This window comes from Alternaria viburni (assembly GCF_023758015.1).
Source record: "Alternaria viburni strain BMP 2772 chromosome Unknown scaffold_9, whole genome shotgun sequence".
NCBI classification, from domain to species: domain Eukaryota; kingdom Fungi; phylum Ascomycota; class Dothideomycetes; order Pleosporales; family Pleosporaceae; genus Alternaria; species Alternaria viburni.
In genome coordinates this window covers 660,278-682,738 of record NW_026055778.1, presented here as the reverse complement: position 1 = coordinate 682,738, position 22,461 = coordinate 660,278, and the positions used below count along the sequence as shown (strand labels likewise).

At 54.0% G+C, this 22,461-nt stretch overlaps 7 protein-coding genes across 7 annotated transcripts; 4 read left to right on the top strand and 3 right to left on the bottom strand.

The window, feature by feature from the left end:
• Nucleotides 1–266: 266 nt before the first annotated feature.
• J4E79_005129 (uncharacterized protein) lies at nt 267–1,807 on the bottom strand (the record flags this gene model as incomplete). Its single annotated transcript, XM_049354007.1, has 2 exons — nt 267–1,525; nt 1,579–1,807. The coding sequence occupies 2 exons, from the start codon at nt 1,805–1,807 to the stop codon at nt 267–269; spliced, it is 1,488 nt and encodes a 495-aa protein (XP_049211627.1).
• Nucleotides 1,808–4,112: 2,305 nt separating this feature from the next.
• On the top strand, nt 4,113–5,258 carry J4E79_005128 (uncharacterized protein; the record flags this gene model as incomplete). Its single annotated transcript, XM_049354006.1, has 1 exon — nt 4,113–5,258. The coding sequence occupies one exon, from the start codon at nt 4,113–4,115 to the stop codon at nt 5,256–5,258; it is 1,146 nt and encodes a 381-aa protein (XP_049211626.1).
• Nucleotides 5,259–9,803: 4,545 nt separating this feature from the next.
• Nucleotides 9,804–11,103, bottom strand: J4E79_005127 (uncharacterized protein; the record flags this gene model as incomplete). The annotated part of the gene is made up of 2 exons (XM_049354005.1): nt 9,804–10,630; nt 10,683–11,103. 2 exons carry the CDS (start codon nt 11,101–11,103, stop codon nt 9,804–9,806), a joined length of 1,248 nt encoding a protein of 415 aa, XP_049211625.1.
• A 2,248-nt stretch (nt 11,104–13,351) lies between these two features.
• Nucleotides 13,352–15,254, top strand: J4E79_005126 (uncharacterized protein; the record flags this gene model as incomplete). Its single annotated transcript, XM_049354004.1, has 3 exons — nt 13,352–13,579; nt 13,629–15,010; nt 15,068–15,254. The coding sequence occupies 3 exons, from the start codon at nt 13,352–13,354 to the stop codon at nt 15,252–15,254; spliced, it is 1,797 nt and encodes a 598-aa protein (XP_049211624.1).
• Nucleotides 15,255–15,443: 189 nt separating this feature from the next.
• Nucleotides 15,444–16,703, bottom strand: J4E79_005125 (uncharacterized protein; the record flags this gene model as incomplete). Its single annotated transcript, XM_049354003.1, has 2 exons — nt 15,444–16,523; nt 16,572–16,703. 2 exons carry the CDS (start codon nt 16,701–16,703, stop codon nt 15,444–15,446), a joined length of 1,212 nt encoding a protein of 403 aa, XP_049211623.1.
• Nucleotides 16,704–17,184: 481 nt separating this feature from the next.
• J4E79_005124 (uncharacterized protein) lies at nt 17,185–18,745 on the top strand (the record flags this gene model as incomplete). The annotated part of the gene is made up of 4 exons (XM_049354002.1): nt 17,185–17,193; nt 17,245–17,331; nt 17,380–17,535; nt 17,597–18,745. The coding sequence occupies 4 exons, from the start codon at nt 17,185–17,187 to the stop codon at nt 18,743–18,745; spliced, it is 1,401 nt and encodes a 466-aa protein (XP_049211622.1).
• Nucleotides 18,746–19,146: 401 nt separating this feature from the next.
• J4E79_005123 (uncharacterized protein) lies at nt 19,147–21,796 on the top strand (the record flags this gene model as incomplete). The annotated part of the gene is made up of 4 exons (XM_049354001.1): nt 19,147–19,228; nt 19,282–21,237; nt 21,291–21,389; nt 21,438–21,796. 4 exons carry the CDS (start codon nt 19,147–19,149, stop codon nt 21,794–21,796), a joined length of 2,496 nt encoding a protein of 831 aa, XP_049211621.1.
• Between the last annotated feature and the right edge of the window lie 665 nt (nt 21,797–22,461).

Below are 22,461 nucleotides of genomic sequence, written 5' to 3'. Positions count from 1 at the left end.
GATGTGAACACAAGGAGACTGCGGCTTAGGCTTTCCCCACTGTTATAGCCCGTCCATGGTATCTCTGATGCCGCCACTTCATCCCTCCCCTCGTATCCATACCACAAACGCCCTAAGCCTATGTGAAACTCCATATTGTGAATCTTGAGCCCATCCTACGGGGTCACCGTCCATGCGGTCGAAACCGATATCCATGTAAACACCATTCACAACGCCATTTGTTATGTATACTCAAACGCCATGCCGTCTGTCGTAGGCCGTTAAGCTCATGCCTGCTCATTGATGTGACCATTCGTGGTAGTCATAACAGGAACATGGACCTTGACCGTAGAAATATGATCCACCGCATCCGTCAACTCCACCTCCGTTGTCTGCCCCTCGGGTATCATCTTGTGTTCCAGCGTCCAGCCCGCCCTGCGCGCCAACTCCGCAACCACGACGTCGCAGTCGCCAAGCAGGTTGATGTCAAAATTGATGTGGTGGATGGGATCGCGCGAGATGTAGATCTGCGGTACGTCGCGGGGGAGGAAGTTTGGGATTTCGGATACGGGGGCGACTTTCATAGAGGTGCCCATGACGATGACGAGGTCGACTTTGTCTTTGTCCACGTCCTTGAGGCGGTCGAAGAAATCGTTGGGGAGGGCTTCGCCGAAGAAGGTGATGTCGGGCTTCATGATGCCGGGCTGCGGGATGTCGAAGGCGCCGTCGGACTCCGAGTCTTCGTCGCTCGAGCGCTTCTTGCGGGCGCCGTTGCCATTAGAGGTCCGCTTGCGCTTCTTGCTGGGCTGTGCGGCGATTTCGTCTTTGCAGCGCTTGCACTCTGCGGGCTTTTGCGCGCGCACGCAGTCGAAGATGTCTTCGCCGGGGACCTTGAACTTGCACTTCCGACATGTGGCCGTCGCCCAGGAGCCGTGGCACTGGATGAGCTTCTCCTTGCGTATGCCCGCGTGCGCCTCCACGTTGTCAATGTTCTGTGTGTAGTTGGTGAGCAGCTTCTCCTTGTCCTGCAGCAGACGGATGAACTCGTGCGTGGGCGTCCACTTTTCGAGATCGGGTATGATGTCGCCGGCGAGGGCGTAGAAGGTGCGGGGGTTCTCGTCGAAGTTGTGGATGTCAAAGACCTCCTCGGGCTCGTCGTAGCCCATCTCGCGCAGCCGCGAGTAGAACCCCGTGTTCTTGGAGCGGAAGTCGGGTATGCCAAGACTGGTCGATATGCCGGCGCCCGTGATGACCATGATGTTCTTGCGTTCGCGCAGCAGTTTCGCAGCGTCGTCGATGGTCTTGTACTGCGCCAGCCGCGGCCGCTTGTTCAGTTCGCGGTTGATGGCCAGCCCCAGCAGCTGGTAGAAGCTCTCGTCGGGCGCCTCTTCGAGAAACTTGGGAATCTTGACGCCAAAGGCAGTGCACAGCTTGCGCGCCGTCATCTTCTCGCTCGTGATGTTCTCCATGACGAATGCGCTCGCGCCAATCTCATGGAGTCGCTGGCGCAAGCGGCGGGCCTCGTCGGCGGTGCACGTGTCTACGCCTATGGGGTGTCAATGGTGGTGGGCGTGGAAGGCGCATACTGGCCAGACTCACCATCGTCCGAGTACTCAAAGGCTTCCACTTCGTCTAGAATCTCCTCGTACAGGGAGGCCTGGTCCCACGCGCCGCCATCTTCCTCATCCTGATCGGGCGCAGGCGCGGGCGCGTCCTCGTTCCGGGGCTTGGTTGCGCCTCCCGCTCCTGGGTCAGCCTTGATAGCGCCAGCGGGGGGCGGAGCGGGGTGCTGGGCGACGGCGGGTCCCTCGTCGGGATGGGCAGCCATGGTGTTGTCTCCCGCGCTGCTCGCTGTCGGCCAGTGTTACGAGTCTCAGACAGAGCGAAAGGTGGTCCGTCGGGTAAGTTGATGATACATGACGCTAGGCGATAAGGGGCCGGGCGGAGATGGCCGCATCGGTTTGCTAGTCTGCTATCCACCCGGACTACTTGGGTGCACATGCACTACGACTTGTCGTCTTCTTCTTCGCCAATCTCAGCATATATCAGTATGCAGTATCGAAAATATGTGCATGGGCTGCACACTGCTACACAGCTGTCCGGGATTCTCGACAACTAGACGAATCACAGCAGCAGCAATGCAGCTTTCTGCACACTTCTCCCCTCGTTGGTGGGAAGCTCCGCTGTCCTGCATGCTTCTACTCGTCACTTTTTGACCTTTGTCCTGTATAAGGTTCACGGCCTGTTCTATAAGCAAGGTGAAGAGTCTGCTCGTTTCCATTCTGTCGCTCATTTCCTCTCCTCTTCATGGCCTCAATGACTGCCGTCGCCTCAGGGCTGGTCCCTTCTTCGCTTCCTACTGCTGGACGGTTGCTGGTTGACAGTCACGAGAATCTTGTACCACCACATCCAATTCCAGCCTCGCCTAAAAATTGTCACCGCGGGGCAGTCGCATTGCCCAATCCACTGCAGTATCACAACGTCATACCTTCAACTCCCCACGTCAAGTTGAGCCAGCTGGAAACGCTGCCTGTCGAGATCGTGGACCAGATACTGTCCTACCTCATTCACCCGTGCTGTCGGCTGCCGGGCCTCACTGAGACTCAGAGTAGATACGATGTGTCGGAGAAGCAGAAGCGGAGCATCAAGGACGAAGAAGACTTGACCCAAGGTGCAGACAGTCATCGTTGGGCTGCCGATATCTTCTCTCTTCATGTACTTCCACATCCTTTCAATGCCCTGTCGCGCACGTCCAGACGATGTAATGAGTTTGTGGAGGGGTACTGCTCGCATCTCGTTCGACAATGCAACATATTCAATCTGCCGTTCGCCCAGCTGGACAGGTACGGTGTCGTCCATCCAGATATGAGTCATATCGTATATCGACGACTATGGCTGCAACATGCCCCTCGGAGGTGTATCTATTGTTTTGCGGCATTAGACACCTATCCTTTTCCACTTGTCAAACGTATCATTACGGCTTGTGAAGGGTGCTTCTACCGTCAGACCTTGGTGCGTTCGTCCCAGTAATCTTTCCCCTCTTACGCCGCATGAGCTGACAAAGATTCATAGACAGTCGATGAAGTGCAGATGCAATACCACATCTCCGCTGCCACCGTTCTCGCCTCCCGCCACATCAGAGGCAATCCCGGCTCAGTATGGGTCTTGCGTGTTGACGTGGAAGCGCTAGCCCTACAACTCTACCGTACTCGAGAATTCCACAATGCCCGTAAGGAGCAATTCGGCAAACCGTGCTCAATCTGCGCTATCACTAGATTCAGACCCGGGCATCATATCGGCAAGCCGCGACCGGTTCAGAAAGCTGCTGTCCGCTTGATTGCGAAGACGCGGTCTACGAGACGTTCAACACGATCTTCATGAATAGACGATAACATCTCCGACGCATACCTCTATCAATACCCTTCTCCTACCGCAACAATAGTAAACGCGTTTACTGAAAACATACTTCTCCTTACGCACACATGTCGCATTTCCTTCCGCCTTCCAGACCCCGAGAATACGGTGGGGTCAGTACATCTGTCATCCCCCAGCACGCACATCGTAGATCTCTCATCTGCGGATTTCTTATGGGCCCTACACAATACATCAATGGATCATGTACACTGGGATCTTTTGTCAGAGTATTGTGTCAAGATTGCATACTTCGTCGGAATGGCTATTCCTTACGCTTCGTGTCAGCATCTTATTAATGTACGCCTCATTTGCCGCTTCGAATACATTGGCAATTAATTTGTTCCCCAACATGACTTGCTGGACCTTATCGTGGTGCAAATGTATTTCAATGCCTACATCATATGCGCTCTCGTGCGTAGGTGCGTGTTCATGCTCATGTGCAAAACTTGCCCGTACACATCAGTCACAAATGTAACGTATTTAGATCAGAGATGTACAGTAATCCAAATATACTCTGAAGATTCAATGATGATGTCTGCGAGACTATAGATGGCCGCTCACATGTCAACGCGCCAACCCATGCGTCATAGGCCCGCGCAACGCGTCTTGCCGAAACCCCACGCGACAAAAGTTCGGCCCGCACCCTTCGCGCAACTCCAACACCACCACCTCTTCCCTACACCAATCTCACGCCTACCGCCTCTACCCACCCCTCCACGATGCTCGACATCCACCGCCCCTCCTCGGCCCCCGACACAAAAATCTTCTTCTCCCACAGCCTCCTCCCCAGCTACATCGACCCGCAGAATGTGTCCACAAAAAAGAAACCCTTCTCCGCCTTCGCGTCGCAAAAATACAGCCACACCCTCTCCCTCATCCTGCCCGAAGAAATGTACCACCTTATACAGACCGAGATGACCCTCGACGGCAGCCCCGCCCGCACCCAATACGTACGCGTCCACATGTCACTCTCCGAAATCCTCGAAGCCGAGTTTCTAAACACGTATATCAAACAAGGCAACATCATGATGCTGAGCGAAGGCCGAGCCTTGTTGGACGATCGGTTCGAGTTGTATAACGGTGTATTGCGCATGGAGCTTACGCGGCCGTCGTACGAGCGCTGCGGGTTACAGGGTGTACCTGTTGAAGACGGGGGCAGGAAACACCAGAAGCAGCGGTGGGTTGTTGAATACGATTTACGTGAGAGCAGTATGAAGCATGGGAAAAAAGGGTTTGGGAGGTTGGAGTGGGCGGCGAGGAATGTGTTGGATAAGAGTCTGACGTGGTTGTTTTATAATGCGAGTCCGACGTCGAGGGAGGCGCTGGGGGAGGGCAGGGAGTTGATTGAGACGCATGCGCCGAGGGTGTGCGATGTTCTGCCTGAGGAGAGGAGGTTGGGTGGGGTGATGGTACCGAGGGTGAGCGTTGCGGGGCTGAAGGATGTTTATGATGAGGATGAGGCGATGGGGCTGCTGGAGTGGCTTCACATGCTTCAGCTGGGATCTCCGAGGGTCGAGGCGGGCGATGATATAAACCCGCATTTGTCACGCTACGAAGTTCCTGATCTGGGTCGAGGCGTTGGGGAGAGGAGTATGGTTACGATTAGGTGGAGGGGCTTCATGGGACCGGGTTTTATGCGCGATCTTTTTCTGCTGGTGAGGAAGGAGGGGTTTAAGAGGAGAGACAAGAAGGTTAATGGGACGCAAGATACGGATGTGGATATGGATATGGAAGGTGGGGATGGGGTGGACGGCGAAAAGTCAGACTGGTTCTCAATGAGCGCGCAGGCTTTCGGGGGAAAGAGTGCGTGGACGGTGATGCAGTTTGAAGGCCGAGAGACGCTGGTTTGGGAGATGGAGAGTTGAGTTGGGATGATGGACGCGATGAACGCAACGCCTTCGACTTCCCATTCATCCTCGTCTTCGACATCATGATTGAGGTAAATCTTCGACATCATACGACAGGCTTACACCCTGTGAACCACCAAAGCCATCATATCTCTCACACAACCATCCCATCCCGAGCAAGGACACAACCACCTAGCCCACATCGCTATCCATGCGCCCTTCAATCGGGCGAGCAGAGCCTCAATCCTCGTACAAACACTTGGCCTGCATCAACTCGGGATATCCATTCTCGCCCAGCCATTTCTGGTGTACATGTACCACCTCTTCGCAACCATCACGCATTCCCTGCATGATGGCACTTCCGAGATTTGTTGGGACCCTGCAGCATGCGTGTTTTTTGGCTAAGAGGGATCGAGGATGCTATCTTTGGTGCGCCGTGTCGGAAATGCAGGGTGCGTGAGTACTAGAGTAATGTCGTGTGCTGGGACACGACATTGCCGGGAACCATGTGATGGTCCTGCTGTACGCATGCGACAGCTTGTAGCGGACAGGATGTAGGTGGTGTGGTAGGAGGGTTCGCAAAGGGTGTTTTGGACATGTGAATTGCAGCTGTATGTCTAGATAGTGGGTATAGCCCTTACTGTGTAGATTACTGCGTTACCACTACCGCGTTATGGACTCTGCTTCCATCGACTCCAGTCTCTCATGAAGAGTATGTCTGGATAGGAATACAACAAGGTGTGAAGAGATCGAGAACTACCTACTGGAACATCGCTATCGTTGGACCGCATCAGTGCATTCCATCTCCTCCAGTCTTCTCTCACCCTTACCCCCTATTCGAACATACTGCCCCCAGGAACTCCCCCACCTCCTCGGCGTTTGACACGCCACCTTCATTCGCCGACCCCCTCCACACACACACGCACCAGCGATAGCTCACATACTACTCTAACCGCCGTGGCTTCCACATGGCCGCCCACCGCCAAACTCCCACTACCATTCCACACCACCATCTTCCATCGCGCGGGTAGCTGGTGTCGCAGCAAACAAACTTTCCCTAGCCCGCTCCGTCGCACGTGGCCGTGGCAATTTAGAGTTCGATACCATCAACGACGCCAAAACGCTTGACTCGATAGTCGCCCCAGCGGCGTTACTCTCGGCGCTACATGTACCTTTTCCGAACCTTGATTCATGGAAATCTGCGGCTAATCTAATCATTAGACTACTCTGGCAGAGACGGTGCGGTTGAGGCTCAATGCTGAGGTTTTTGGCGTCTGGGTCTGGGTCTGCAAGCCTTGCGGAGGCGCACGGGTGTGGGAGAGTCGCGGAGCATGGTGAACTGGCGGAGTAGTCACCGAAGTGCGGTTCTAATGTGAGAAGCGAATGCGACGGGAGATTGCCATACATACTATTGCGGGTGTTAAGCACGTGGATCAGTTCTAGTTCTACGGTGGACTTTGGCGTCTACGGTTGAGATTGCGATGGCGGGTTTGTTATGGGGGTCTGGATTTGGGGTTTGAGCTTGGGGTCTGTGGGGGCGCTATGGAGGACATAGGCGGAGGTATAGGTAATAAAGTTATCGGTATGCTATCAGAGTTATAAAATATGTGCATATGTTAGTATGGGCGTGGGTGGTGAGATTCAGGTGCTAAGGTGTGCGAGATACTCTTAGAGTTGTGACCACGTGCATATTTTGAGTATGGGCGCCTCGATGATGGCGATGGTACGGACGTAAGTGATGAGTTGAGTACTGGCGCAGGTTCCGGTCGAGGACATGGACGGCCCCGTGGTGCCTGGCTATCTGGGGCTCGTTGAAGTACCGTGTCATGCGGCTGTGAGCGATGTTGCTGAGCTTGCATACTCGTGTTAGCATTGCCTTTCTTCGAGGACGCCAGGTAGAGCAATGACTCTCCGACACGAGTGCCCATGATCCGATTCAGGTATCAGTGAGGCAGCAGTCAGCGTGATACAACTTTGGGGCGATGATACCGATGGCGAAGTATTGTTGTGGCTTGATGAAGCATTGCACATCACGAGAGAAGAGTCGGTCAGTGTCTTGGACTCAGTGCTGCCTGGATGCTCACCTGGGCACACTCGCGATTTAGGAGGTCAACGCGACCCGTTGGGTCAGGCCTTGTCGTATCAGTGGGTAGACATGTAAGCATTCGGTCTGAGTGGCTGATGACTGAACTGGGGTCCAGTGCATATCTCGACGAGTCAAGCGTGAGAAAGCCTTGCTGCGGAACTCAGTCAGCACAGTACCCTGTCGTTATCGATTTCGCAAGTCTGTCAGTGCCAAGCTGATGAATACGTGCCTTCACAGCCATGGTCAAGCGAAGTCAAATGTTGACTATACACATGCCGACGTTCTCTGCCAGGCGCCCACCAGGGGATGCCTTGACAGTCAACTCCACATACCCACAAAATCTTTGTCGACTCCACAACTCCACTCCCATCGCTATTCGCGTTACACCTCCAGATACGGTAAAGTTGATAGACGCATCCTGTGAGCCCCAATACTCCACAGAAACCGCAGGACTGAGCTTAGCTGACTCCCCAGTACAAACCGTCTTCATGGTCTCCACGTTCACCGGCTCGGAAACTTTCGGCCATCTTGGCTTCCGTACTTGGCCTCGGAAATAATTTTGACGTTTCGCAGATCTACCACCGAAAGAGAAAGTTGCTTTAGGTAATCGAGTCCACTGCCGGAGCAAAAATTGTGCTGTTTCTGTTTTTCGGTACCGACACGATAGAAGTTTGGTTGATGGACCCTTTGCCACGCGAAGTATGCAAAAGCAACTGTCAAGACAAAAAGCTTGGTACAATGAATAAGCCAGGCAGTTACAAACATGGAGTTCAAAAAGCACATCCAGCTGTTCCAGAACTAGAAAACGAAGGCGAGAATACGATGCGAGGCCACCCGTTGAACGCTTAGCTGTTCCTCTGGGCCCACCCAATGGGAACGCGACGCTGCAAATACCAAGGCGGTAGTTGGCTACCACCCTCGTGTTAAGGTTCCAGTTGTCGTTCCGATCCGCACCGCTAGCAATGTAAGGCTTGCTAAAAATAACGCCACTGAGCTTGAAGTCTCAAAACCCATTGCTCCACCATGATACGATGTGTGATCGCGAGCTTTCAGCAGGAAAGTGGGCATTTCGTATATCGTGGAAACCTTGGAACTGACTGCGGGGCGCATCAGTAATGACAACTCGCTTGTCATCGGAGGTAAGCCGCTGCGCCTACCTGCGGAAGCTGCATCGGACGATAGCAGGGAAAGTGAACATGCTGTTGAGCCATGCCGGATCCTTGCACGCGCAGGGCCTTGTCTTTTGGTAGCGAACAAAGGAAAGAAAAATAACCCGTCTGTTATGCTGCAGCCCCGAGGAAAAGGTTAAGCTTTTTGGCCCTTCTCGGGGATAAACACGAGAGGTACTGTGACATCGCTGGCAGGTTTGACTCACGACACGAGGTCCAAAAGCTGAAACTCTTCTTGGCCCTCTGGACGCCGCATTTTGCTGAGACATACGGTCGCTGGGCTTACGCTTGTCGCTCCGAAGGCCAGAATTATGTCATCGGTGAGGCTTACGCCACATCATCCGCCTTGGTCGGTCGCGGAGAGGTGACTGTGCGACCTGCGATGAGGGCGGGAAGCAGGAACACGGCAATGTGCTGATTCCATCTCGAGAGCAGTCAGACGGCGCGCCCTTGCCGTGCCTCTGCCATCGCCATCTATCTGCCACAAACCGCCCTTGTTGCCCTCTCTGTGCCGCTCATCTCTTCTTTGGGGCCAGGCTTCAAAATTCTCTTCTCGCTATCTGCTATGACACGCACACTAGCACCAGGCGTTCGGACGTCGGGGAGGAGATCCATACCCTGGAGCGATCGAATTAGCGGGCGTGTACCCCACCGAGCCGTCAACGATGGTAGACCCACATGATTCGATGTTTTGCCACGATAAGGCGTGAAATGGTGGACACGGCGGCACGCTATGCGGCCGGAGGCTTGCACGACCCTTGTGTTCCCACCTCTGGGGCTATTGATGTGGCTTTATGCCGGGACTTTGGTTCGTGTCACGTCGAGAGAAGAGGCGTGCTTGCACATGTATGGTATTGTGCTGGCCGCAGGTGAGAAAGCCACATGAACAGGGGTTTGCCTGCGCACGAGTCAGCATGTTAGCGCCTATCCCAGGGCGTTAAGGCGGTTGCCGTGGCGTAGTAAGTTTACTTGGACTTCTACCTTGCGAGCCGGACTCATTGTTGCGTGCATGGCAGGGAGCAGATCCGAGTGTACCGAGGTGCATGTCGTGACTTGACGTGTTAACAGCTCAAAAGACGCGGGTGAGCTGACGATGCAAGGCGCCTGTGACTAAGCGGAGGCATCGGTGCTATGATCATGTTCACAAACACGGCAATGGCAAGAACGTTGGAAGCATCGATTGTGTAGAGTAGTCGTGAATTCGTCTATCTTGTGCCGTGCACTGTAATTAAATGTAATGCGCGCTTGAAGAACAGCAGAATAGAAATCAAATGGTTAACGGCCCGAATTTAGCACCAACATGGTTCACTAGATCCACCAAAAATGCCCACCGTGCTTCTTGCAAGCGCTTACTGACGAGGTAGGAAGTACCGTCGTTGTTGTAGTCCATACGTGACCGAAAGTAATGACCTCGGTCGTAGTAGTAAAGGCAAACTTGGACTTGGTCTTAGTGGGAGTCGGCAGCGTGGTAGTTGAGGTGAGGAGGCCGGAAAGAACAGTAGGAGGAGGAAGTGTCTCTGTAGCAGACTCTGTGAGAAGAACACTCTCGGTTGTGGTGATAGCTGGTGCAGTAACAGTAGCGAGTACTGCGACAGGAGTCTCGTAAGTGACAGTTATCATGGGAGCATCAGGAGCGCGGCGCTGAACCTGTCCAGCCTTCTCCGCACGTCTCTGCTTTGCGGCTTCGACGCGGGCACGCGCCCATTCATAGTCGACTTCGCGGTCGCCCTTGCGAACCCAGCGGTGGAACTTGGGGATGGTGGTAGGTGTCTCGATAGCCGCCGCGTGAACTTTGGTGGGCGAGTACTCGCAAGGCTTGTCAGGCTTGCCCACGTGGGCCGGGGTAGTGCACGTGGCTTCGACAGTCTTAGTGGTGACGCCAAAGCTCTTGGTCCAAGAGTGCCTGGTGCGAGTCATGGTCTTGGTAGTTGTCTCAGTGACTGCCTTCGGCCTGATTGTCTTGACCTTCTTAGCGGTGCCACTAGGCATCGTGACAGTCGAGAATGGTCCAGCAGTGACGACATCAGTCGAGGTGGTAGTGACAGTTGAAGTGATAGTAGGCGTCTCGGTCTTGGTGTCTGTGGTTGTTGCAGTGTACGTGCTGGTAACTTTCGTGCCGACAGTCAGGTAGAGATCTAGATTCGTTAGTGAATGGGTTGTTCGGTCATTGAACACAAGAAGACATACCTCTCTGCCATGCAAAAGGCTGGCCATTCGAGCCGTCCTCGTTGGCTTCATTGTCTCCCAGAATCAGAAGTAGCCAGTGTCCTGAGCTCATCTGGTTCTTCTTGATAGGACAGTCTGCCACTTGGTTCGTATCGTCAGGTGTCGTTGGAATTTTGTCACACAAGTATTCTTCGCCAGTTGTTTCCTCCACGTCAGGCGCGACGAGCACAACATCTGCCATACCATCGGCGTTGCAACCTTTGAAGTATGTTACAGCAGAGAAGTCTTCGGTAGACTCTGAGTCGATGAAGTAGCTTCCTTCATCGATGAAGTCAACACCATAGGCGTAACAGATACCACCGGAGCTCCCAAAGGGGTCATCGGCTTTGACGAGAGTGATGGAGGCGGCAGCCACCGCGAGGAATATAGAACGAGAGTACATGTTGAAGCAAGTCAAGTCAACGACTGAAAGTACAGGTATGATACGCTGGATGTGGTATGCAGAGTCAGTGGGCCATGACCTCTTTTGTACCTTGTATGATGATCAAGCCCAGCAGGTTCTTCACAAATACGGCTTATCTTTTGCGCACTGAGCTGTGCCCCGACCCCCGAGTAAGCCGACATGGATCGAAGATGCAATGAAAATAGTCATGGCAAGTGCTTGATCTAACAGTGTCAACACGGAAGCGAGCTTGTGACAGACTGGAACAGGTGGGCGGGGCGGGCGGTCAGCAATTCGTGAAGACGTCAAGCGCAGTTCTGCGCCTCATCAGTTCTTAGCCCTCGTAAGGCGTCGCATCGCTCTGCAGAAGGAAGAAAGTGGTGCTTAGTGGAGGAGGCGAAGGCACCCATGTGTGTGCGGCCGCTATGGAAAGCCACTGAAATTAGCGCCGGTCCGTGCAAGGCTTAGCGCCTACACCCCTGAACCGATCTTAGTGTTCACGTCACTTCACTCGGCCCCAACGTCCGCATATTCTTGCACCAACTTGCAGCAAACCCGCCCGCTCAGTTGGTCGAACTTACTAACGATAGGCTGGCCAGTCGCTGATGAACCCGCGCTCCTGTTTCCAGCGCGTTCCCAGCAGCCGCGCATGCCGATCCGAGCGTTGAATTTCGCACTTCCTTCTCCCCGTTCGTGTCTATTCGCGGGCGCATGCGACTGTCCGAGATAGTCGCATCCAATGCGATAGTCACAAGCTTTTCTAGCGGCCGCTCTGTCGGCCGTTCATCTGGATGAATGACCTGGATCTTGGTCATTCGAAGCCACCGAGTAAGTTCACGGGTCGGAAGGCCATCCCTGGAACCGCATGTCGAGCTACACAGCATGCATGGAAAGCACATCATGCTAACTTGCAGTCGGCGAATAATGGCAATGCCATACCGAGCATGTAGTCCTCTTACACCATGTAGCTTATGAAGATCCTGATAAGCCCGTGTATGTTGGAGTCGGTCTACGCCACAGCCCAAGGGGGTCTCAATGTCCAGATTGGACGTTCAACGTCAGCAAGCGACCGGAAGGGATACCGCTGTCTTGGATACTTCTGTCAGCCTGACTATGACCTCGGCTGAGGGTACAATCTCGAAGAACCAGTGGGTTTTGGATTTGGCTGGTCCCTGCTCAATCGCCGTATATGCCGTACGATGTTATTTTGGTAACAGAGCTCAACATTTGATTGGAACCGCCTTAGGAAGTTTCCTCGGTACCGGATGGGACGGTCGTATTCCCGTCTTCCGATCGCGTGGGTCAGACCACATGCTTCGCACGAGTGGCATGCGTTCTTGATGCTTTTGTCACGTCGCAAACAGATTCTGCATCAGGCCTAAGGCACATCCTACACAACGTCAGTACCCACAATTAACCACTCCATGTGGGCTCTCGTCTCCGGTGAGCACAGAGTATGCTCGAGTAGCGGCCGTATCTTGTGGAGTACCCGATCTGTAATTCAATAGATCTTGCATCCGACAAGGGTCCATCACCTTACGCGAGCTCCTAGGATCCTTCACCTAAGAAAACGCTCCAACACGAGTAGGTCGCCCATCACGCACCGTTTCGAGTAAAGTTGGGACTACCACTGACTTAGCGCTGGTGTGGTCCCTTTATACCGGAATCCCGATTAGGAGCTACATCCGTGCACCGTCTGAGATCTTGGCTTCATCGACTTCGCCTCGCTCCTACCCACTCGCCGACATGGACGTAATCGAGCCACTGCCATAGCTGGGCTTCAGCCCATCGGTCGCTGCATCTACCGAGGCCAGACATTTGCCTAATCGGCCCTCATCATCAGCTATCCACGGCCGGGATCGTTCAAGTCCATCCCGTGTCATAGCACGAAATGAGCATTTCTAGGGCGCCCTGGCGTCGATCTCACCACCTGGACCACGCGGGTCCAACTGACATGCAGCACTAAGCGAGAAAAAGTCGGTGTCACGGCAAAGAAGGCTCTGGCTGACTTCGCCCTGGGCAGTACCCATGGCGAAGCTCAGATTACCGCCACCATTTGTGACTTACACTTTGGGGGCGTCTTTCCGACGTGTCTCATATAAATGGCACCTGTTTTCTGGTCAGCCCCAGCCCTACATTGATTAACTCCAGGAACCATTCGACATCCATTGGCCTGGTCAGCTTCTCTTCATATATACCGACCCGGTACCGTTCTTTCTTCGCCTTGACATATTGCATTCACACCATCATGTTGCTCCCTTCATTAGCCGCATGGTTTTCATTTGGATCAGTTGCACTCGCTGGTCCTCTACGGGCAGAACCATTATCCGATGAGTTCCCAACTTTTGACCAGATTGTCAAGAGGCAAGATGGTGCTTGCACCAACACAGCACGGACACGAAACTGCTGGAGTAATGGCTACAGCATTGCCACCGACTTCGATGCCAAGTCTCCCCCGGACGGCACCACCGTGACTGTAAGTATATCCAAGAATTCCTGCTCGAATAGATGCTGACACGTGACAGTACAACTTCGAGATCTCCAATGTTACCAGGGCCAATCCCGATGGAAGTGGTACTTCCAAGGAGATGATGCTCATCAACGGTCAATATCCTGGACCACTCGTACGAGCAAAATGGGGTGACACAGTCATCATCAATGTCAAGAACAACCTCGAGCATAACGGAACCGGTATCCACTGGCACGGTATTAGACAGCTGAACTCCTGCCAGGACGACGGCGTCCCGGGAATCACCGAATGCCCGATTGCTCCTGGAAGAACCCGCCAGTACAAGTTCAGGGCAACTCAGTTCGGTACAACATGGTACCACTCTCACTTCTCAGCCCAATATGGCGATGGTGTTGTCGGTACCATGATCATCGATGGACCAGCTACTGCCAACTACGACGTCGACCTGGGTACTCTCCCCATCACCGACTGGTACTACGTACCCGCTTTCACACTGAACGAAGTCGCCCAGCACTCTCAGCGTGGACCCCCCTCGCCCGACAATATCCTCGTCAACGGCACACACATCAACGCGGCAAACGACAACGGGAAGTACGCCAGAATCAACGTAGTAAAAGGAAAGAAGTACCGCATCCGTCTCATCAACACAGCCGTCGACAGCACCTTCAGCGTGTCCATGGACGGCCATCCCTTCACAGTCCTCACCTCCGACTTCGTGCCCATCAAGTCGTACGTCACCGACCAATTGACCCTGCAGATTGGTCAACGGTACGACGTAGTCATCACCGCCAACCAAACCGTCGACAACTACTGGTTCCGCGTCGTAACCGGCAGCTGTGGCAGCAACAAGATCGCCTCAGCCGGCAAGCCCGTCGGCGCGATCCTGCACTACGACGGCGCATCCAGCACTTCAAACCCCACATTCAAGTCCTCTGTCACCATGCGCACAGGCTGCGACGACGAGTCCTCATCCAACCTCATCCCCTTCGTCCCCAACACCGTGCCCACATCCGTAATGGGCGAGGTTCAAAACCACAAAATGAGCGTAGACTCCTTTGCAGACCCTGCGAAGGACAACCTTTTCCGGTGGTTGATCGACGGCACGCCCCACGTCGTAGACTGGAACAATCCTTCGCTCGAAACCGTGCTCGGAGGCTCCCGCTCCATCGGTCCAAACGGCAACGTGTACACCATGGACAAAGAAGGCTGGTACATGTGGTACATCCAATCGACTTCTAAGATCGCCCTTCCCCACCCCATCCATCTCCACGGCCACGACTACTACATCGTGGGCCGCGGCGCAGGTACCTGGGACGGATCCACCAACGGCCTCAACTTCAACAACCCGACTCGTCGTGACACTGCTTTGTTGCCCGCCGGCGGCTACATGCTCATTGCTTTCCCTGCTGATAACCCTGGCATGTGGATTATGCACTGGTAAGTCCTCGCTGTTCGAAAGTGTATTCGAGACATATACTGACTTCTTACCTCTAGTCACATTGCATGGCATGCTAGCCAGGGACTCAGCCTGCAGTTTATGGAGCGCATGAGTGAGATTCAGGGCACGCTGGGCGATACGAGTGTGCTGAAGCAGGGGTGTGATGAGTGGGATTCCTACTGGGCGGAGGGAAGCGCGCCGGATGGAGATAGGCCGTACAATCAGACTGATTCTGGTATCTAGACGCCTATTCCTCTGGGGGAGTTACTGTTTGGGTCAATGTTTGGTAGCATGGCGTTTTTTTGGGTCGGGTTAGAGGGCTCACTGAGAGATTGGCTCCGTATCTAGGTTCTTTGTATATAATGTATCTTACACTATTCTTCATTGATACTCTTCATATCCATGTTTCTTCTCCGATCATTGCGTTGTGGTCTACAACTCATCTTTGTCTTCGTGCGTCGTCACCTTCGTGCGTGCTTGTTCGATAAGTCCCTTGCGTACCATGCTCGTAAGTACCTCGTACGCGACCTGCGCCGCTGCCATTCCTGTCGTCTCTGCTGCGCCGTCATACGCAGGACTGACTTCCACAATATCCGCACCGATAACATTCATGCCCTCAATACCTCTCAATATGCGGATGAGCTCACGCGTAGTCCAGCCGCCTGGTTCAGGTGTGCCCGTGCCCGGTGCGAGTCCAGGATCGATCACATCGATGTCGATGCTGAGGTAGACGGGCATCTCTGTGCCCACGCGGTTCATGATCGAGGTGATGACGCCCTTTACACCAATCTCATCGATGTCGTCTGTTGCGATGCGAATCCAGCCTTGCTGCGAGTCGTCGGTATAGTCCTCTGGTTCATCACCCGACAGTCTCGTCCTCAGCCCCGCGTGTACACTCGAGTCGTTTGCGATCAGACCCTCAGTGGCTGCAATCCAAAACATACTGCCATGATTGAAGAACGACTGTGTAGAAGGGTCTTCTTGGTCGATCCAAGCGGACGGGTACTTCGCCGGATGCCAGGTATCCAAGTGGGCGTCAAAGTGTACCACGGCAATCGGCTGCCCATATACATCCTTCAACGCCCTCAGAGCTGGAAGTGCAATGCTGTGATCTCCGCCAAGAGTCAGCAGCTTTGGCTTCTTGAGATACTGCACCCCGCTCTCCGTGCTCTTCTCCGTCGCAGGTCTTTTTCCCAGCTCGAGAAAGGCCTCGCTCATTTGTTTCAGCGCCAACGTGTTATCGAAGGGCGTGATTGGTATGTCTCCGCAGTCTACGATCTTCGCCCATGACGTGTACGGGTTGAGGTTGGCTCGGGGATTGAAGCCTCGGAAGGACGTCTGACGGCTTGAGCCGGCGCGGATGGCACGGGGTCCGAATCGAGCACCGGGTCGGTAGGAGACGGCAGTGTCGAAAGGCGCACCGAGAATGGCAATGTCGTAGGTCGTCTCTGGGTGTGTCAAGCAGCGCGTATGCGGTAGGTGAGCGAAAGTTGAGATGCCAGAGAAACCCCACTATGCACTTGTCAGCTAATACTCGGATGCTGCTGGAATGACACTCACATCTGTACCCCACTTCCTCTCCAATTCATCTAGTCGGTCTTGGGAAAAGGGTTGTTGGTCTTCGACATGATGAGTTGCGTGTGAAGAGACGCAAGCCGCACTTGCGACAGCAGCTACCCAATTCCACCGCATGATGCCCGTATTGTCAGATTGCAAGGGTTGCAAAGACAAAGCCTCGAGCTGAAGTACATGTGGGCGGCGTGTAGGGCGGAGGATTATGTAAATCGCGTCTTATCGTGTGTCGATGTCATTCCGATCCCGCCCTCCGGCATTGCGGGGCGTCCCAGAAAGGCAGGTCCAGCCTGGCGTGCGCGCGGAGAACGAGAGTAAGTCGGCATTGCATTCGGTATGTGCTGAAGGAACAATATCGAAGGATGGCACGAAGTTGACGAGACAAGAGATGAGATGGAACACGAGTGGTGACGTAGTGGGCTTATCCCGTGAGAACGCGTCGTGCGCTAAGCCTGGACCCGCGACGCGCGACCTCAGGGTGCTCGAGCTCAACCACGACTATAGCTTTCTCGATTGACATATTGCGCATCATTCTCGAGCTCGTCCTTTCTAGTCACTACATCCACGAAGCAATCAAAAGTTCTGCGCAAGATTCAGCGCCATGCCTGAGGTCAGGACGCGTCCAATTCGCACGCGCATGAAAATTGCTGATATCACGTAGATCGCGGAAGTTGCGCGCATTGTCGGTTTCTTGAAGAAACATGCCGTTGGCAAGACGATCAAAAATGTCATGGCACAGGAAGATAACGTTCGTCTTTCCCTTCTTTCTAATGGAACGTCGACTCACAATACCCAGATTGTCTTTGGAAAGGTCGGAACGTCTGCATCCGCCTTCCAAGAGGCCTTGACCGGAAAAAAGATAGTAGATGCACGACAGCAGGGTAAATACTTCTGGCTGGTCATGGACTCGCCGCCACATCCTCTGATGCACTTTGGAATGGCCGGCTGGATGGTTCGTGACTTCCGTACAGACTGCATATGAGATATGTACTGACTTCGTACACCTGGTTTAGAAATTCAGCAATGATGATTCAGCACATTATCGCCCGGCGAAACCTGAAGAGGCAGAATGGCCACCCAAGTACTGGAAGTTCATCCTGCAGTTGAAAGACTCCAAGAACGAGGTCGCATTGGTAGATGCAAGACGGCTTGCTCGTGTAAGACTGGTGGATGCCGCTGCCGAAGACATGAGGAAGACTACACCACTGAAAGAAAACGGACCGGATCCTGTCATCGACAAGGACATCCTGACCGTGGATTGGCTTAGCAAGAAGCTGCGGAGCAAGAAGGTACCCGTAAAAGCATTGCTCCTTGACCAAGCAAACGTGTCTGGCATAGGGAACTGGGTCGGTGACGAAGTCATGTACCAGGCTCGTCTACATCCCGAGCAGTATAGCAACACCTTTAGCGATGAGCAGATCAAGCGACTGCACGATGCTATCATGTACGTCTGCGACACCGCTGTAGAAGCCAACGGAGATTCGGACGCCTTCCCCAAAGATTGGTTGATGAAGCACCGTTGGGGCAAGGGCAAGAAGGAAGCCCAGACACTCCCCACCGGCGAGAAGATTACGTTCCTCAAGGTGGGTGGGCGAACTTCAGCCATTGTACCGAGTGTCCAAAAGAAGACGGCAGCTGTTGCTGGTGACGTGTCGGAGGGCGCAGACGAGGACGATGCAGAGGAAGACGCGAAACCTAAAAAGGGCGGCAGAAAGAAGGCCAAGGCTGTCAAGAAGGAGGAAGAGGAAGAAGACGTAGAGGACGCGAAACCTAAGAAGGGTAGCAAGAGAAAGGCTCAGGCTGTCAAAGAAGAGGAAGATGTCGATGAGGCTGAAGAGGAGGCACCAGTCAAGCCAAAGCGAGGTCGTAAGAATGCCAAGGAGGAGGTCAAGGCAGAGGTTAAAGAGGAGGACGTTGAAGCTACGGAGGAGAAGCTCCCAGTAAGAGCAAAGCGTGGCAGCAAGAAGGCGAAAGTAGATGTGGAGGAAGCCAAGGAAGGAGAAGCTGTCGAAGCTGACGAAGCTGAAGAGACACAGCCGGTCAAGAAACGCAAGACTACTGTAACCGGTACCGCAAAGCAGAAGAAGGCTGCTACTACGAAAGAAGAGGTCAAAGGCGATGATGCGACTGCAAAAAGGCGATCAGGACGTCTATCCAAGTAGAGCGCTGTTGGAGAGTATGTACTACTAGAAATCTGTGTATAAATATTGTGTATCCCATAGTCGACTCAATTGACTGGAGAACGATATCATGAGGCGGGGTGTAGCACGTGCGTGACGAGGTCGAGGTGCGGGCGCTGTGGTCATAGCACTGGAACATCTGAAATTCAAGCTCCCCACACACACGTAGTAGTGCCACATTGAGACTACCAGCCACCATTCCCGCGGCTGCTTGTTCCACACCCATTGTCGCGATGATATACTGCATCGACTAAATCATCTCCCATCCACCCTAATTCCCCACGTTCCCGTCGCACGTGCGTCGACTTGTCAATTCCGAGCGCAACTTGTTCGTACCGGAACCTCGTTGACGCTCCGCGCCTTGCAGACTCACGCCCGCCGCGATGCCGCAACAACTGCCCAGCAAGGAGGCGACGCTCTTCCGCTCGCTCATCAAGTTCTACGAGGGCAAGCTGTACAAGAAGGGTAGGCGCCAATTGCACGTGGACGACGCCGGGCACGACCGCTGACCCCGCCAGGCCTCAAAGCTGCCGAGCAGATCTTGAAGAAATACCCCACCCATGGCGACACCCAGGCCATGAAGGCCCTGATTCTCAACTCCCAGGGTCAGGGCGACGAGGCCTTCGCCCTCTGCAAAGAAGCCCTCCGCAACGACATGAAGTCGCACGTCTGCTGGCACGTCTACGGCCTGTTATGGCGATCGGTCAAGAACTACCCCGAGGCGATCAAGTCGTACAAGATGGCCCTGCGCATAGAACCGCAATCGCTGAACATCCTCCGCGACCTCGCCCTTCTCCAGTGCCAAGTCCGCGACTACGACGGATACATTGAGAGCCGGCGGAAGATGATGCAGGAGCGCCCACAACTGCGCCAGAACTGGACGGCATTGGCAGTCGCTTACCATCTGTCAGGCAACTACGCCGAGGCCGAAAACATTCTCAAGACGTACGAAGAGACGCTCAAACAACCCCCCGCCAAGTCGGACCTCGAGCACTCCGAAGCGACCCTCTACAAGAACACGATAATCTACGAGTCGGGCGACGTGGAACGTGCGCTGAACCATTTGGAAGAGGTGGTGCGCGTCAGTCTGGATCGCACCGCCGCGCTGGAACTCAAGGCGAAATACCTGCTCGAGTTGGGACGGAAAGAGGAGGCTGAGAAGGCATACAGGATTCTTCTGAGCAGGAACAGCGAGTACCGCGCATACTTCGACGGCTTGGAGAAGGCCCTTGGCCTGGACCGGTCCAACGACGCCGACATCGAGAAGCTGAACGAGCTGTACCAGTCTTTCGCCAGCAAGAATCTGCGCAACGATGCTGCGAGGCGGATACCGCTGGACTTCCTTCAGGGCGAGGCTTTCAAGACACAGGCGGATGCCTATCTCCGGGGCAAGCTGAACAAGGGCGTGCCCTCGACCTTCCCCAACATCAAGTCGCTTTACCGCGACGAGGAAAAGAAGGCAGTCATCGAAGAGCTGGTCCTTGGCTATGCTTCCAGCAAACCGACGAGCGACGAGAGCAACGGCGACAACTCCGACCGTTTCGACGAGGCTGTGCTATACTTCCTGGCCCAGCATTACAACTACGTCCAAAGTCGCGACCTAGAGAAGGCCATGGAGTACATAGACAAGCTGCTCGAGAAGGACCCGAAATCGGTCGATTACAACCAGACAAAGGCTCGGATCTACAAGCACATGGGCGACGTTCAAAAGGCCGCGGAAATCCTCGACCAAGCACGGGAGCTGGAAAAGGGCGATCGATACATCAACACCAAGTGCGCCAAATACCAATTACGAAACAACGAGAACGAAACCGCGCTTAACACTATGAGTAAATTCACTCGCAACGAGACTGTGGGCGGACCTCTTGGTGATCTTCATGATATGCAGTGCATGTGGTATCTGCTTGAAGACGGCGAGGCATACTTGCGACAAGAGAAGCTCGGTCTCGCTCTCAAGCGCTTCACCGCCATTGCAGACATCTTCGATGTGTGGCATGAGGACCAGTTCGACTTCCACAGCTTCTCATTACGGAAGGGCCAGATCCGCGCTTACATCGACATGGTCAGATGGGAAGACCACCTCCGCGACCATCCTTTCTTCACTAGGGCAGCTACTCAGGCAGTCGAGCTATACGTACGGCTAGCGGACAACCCTAAGCTATCGAGCTCGGACGAGCTTGATCTGGAAAACCTGGATCCTACCGAGCGCAAGAAAGCGCAAAAGAAGGCTAAGAAGGAGAGGGAGATGGCTGAGAAGGCCGAGGCCGAGCGCAAAGCTGCTGCTGCCGCAAAAGCGACTGCCAAGGCCGATGATGGCGAGACAAAGAAGGAAGACCAAGATCCAAATGGCGAGAAGCTGCTCCAGACAAAGCAGCCTCTTGAGGACGCACTACGATTCTTGCAGCCCATGCTCGAGTTAGGCCCCAAGAACATTGGAGCTCAGAACGTGGGTTTTGAGGTCTATCTCCGACGAAGTAAGTCACTCGACTGCACATTCCATACGATATGTATGCTAACAGTCATTCAGACAAATACCTGCTCGCCCTCAAATGCCTGCAGGCTGCACGGGAGATCGACCCAGAGAACCCCAAGCTGCACGAGCAGAGTGTTCGCTTCCGTCAAGCTAGTAAGTTACATCCAGAATGCCTCGTCACGCTCATCGCTAATCTATCAGTCTCCAAACCCGCTGAGCCCCTCTCATCTCAGGCCTCGGAGGTCATTCAGGAGTCCTTCACCACACCGCCTGCCGACGCCGACCTCAAAGCCTACAACGATGAGTTCCTGAAGAAGCACTCGCAGAGCGCATCCCATCTGCAGTCCGGATACAACGTCCGATACATACTCGACAACAGCTCGAAATCCCAGAACGAGCAAGACCTACAGAAGACTTTGGAACTGTCGAGCATTACGATAGAAGAAGCTCAAGCCGGACTCGCGCTACTCACTCAATGGAAGAGCGAACAGAAGGTCAAGGACGACTACAGGGCGAAGGCCGCAGGTCGTTGGAGCTCTGCCACCGTATTCAAGAACTAAGAATTTCTCTTGGTTCGCACGGAACGCTTTTGAGTTGAACCACAGTACACGTGGCCATGAGTTTATGTACTACATCTAGTCCCAGCTTAGGTAGATGGCGCGCAGCATATGCATTTGCACGGTGTCTGAAGCGCTACAACAAAAGCAATGAATAGAATCAGTATACGAATATACATCATGAGCGGGTTTCAAATACAGACACCAGACGGCGATCAACAAGACACCAGGAATTGCGTCACACGCAGGAGCTTCCGGAAAGTAGCTGTTTCCGAATGTTCCATCGGCCAATCACAGGCCCCGCAGTACGAAAACTGCCCTTCGTGGCTAGCGTCAGGTCCCTGTGGGGAAGCGTCACAGCCGCACACCTTACGAAACAATCGGTCTTGCTTTCGATGTCACCTGCACGCTTCAACAGCGTTCTGTGTATCGTGTCAGTAAATTTGCTGCCGTATCTGCGACCTCAACGTGTCGTAGGCCTATCTCAAACCCCAGCGACTTTCTGAGAAGGCGCATCTTATTTTACCTCTTTACGCCACCGTATACACCGTATCGGGATCCGGTTCCATTGTCGGAAGGCATGGCTACGAGACGATCACACAACAAGACGAGGCTGGGATGCAAGGAGTGTAAGCGAAGACGTATTAAGGTGAGTCATTCGTATGAGT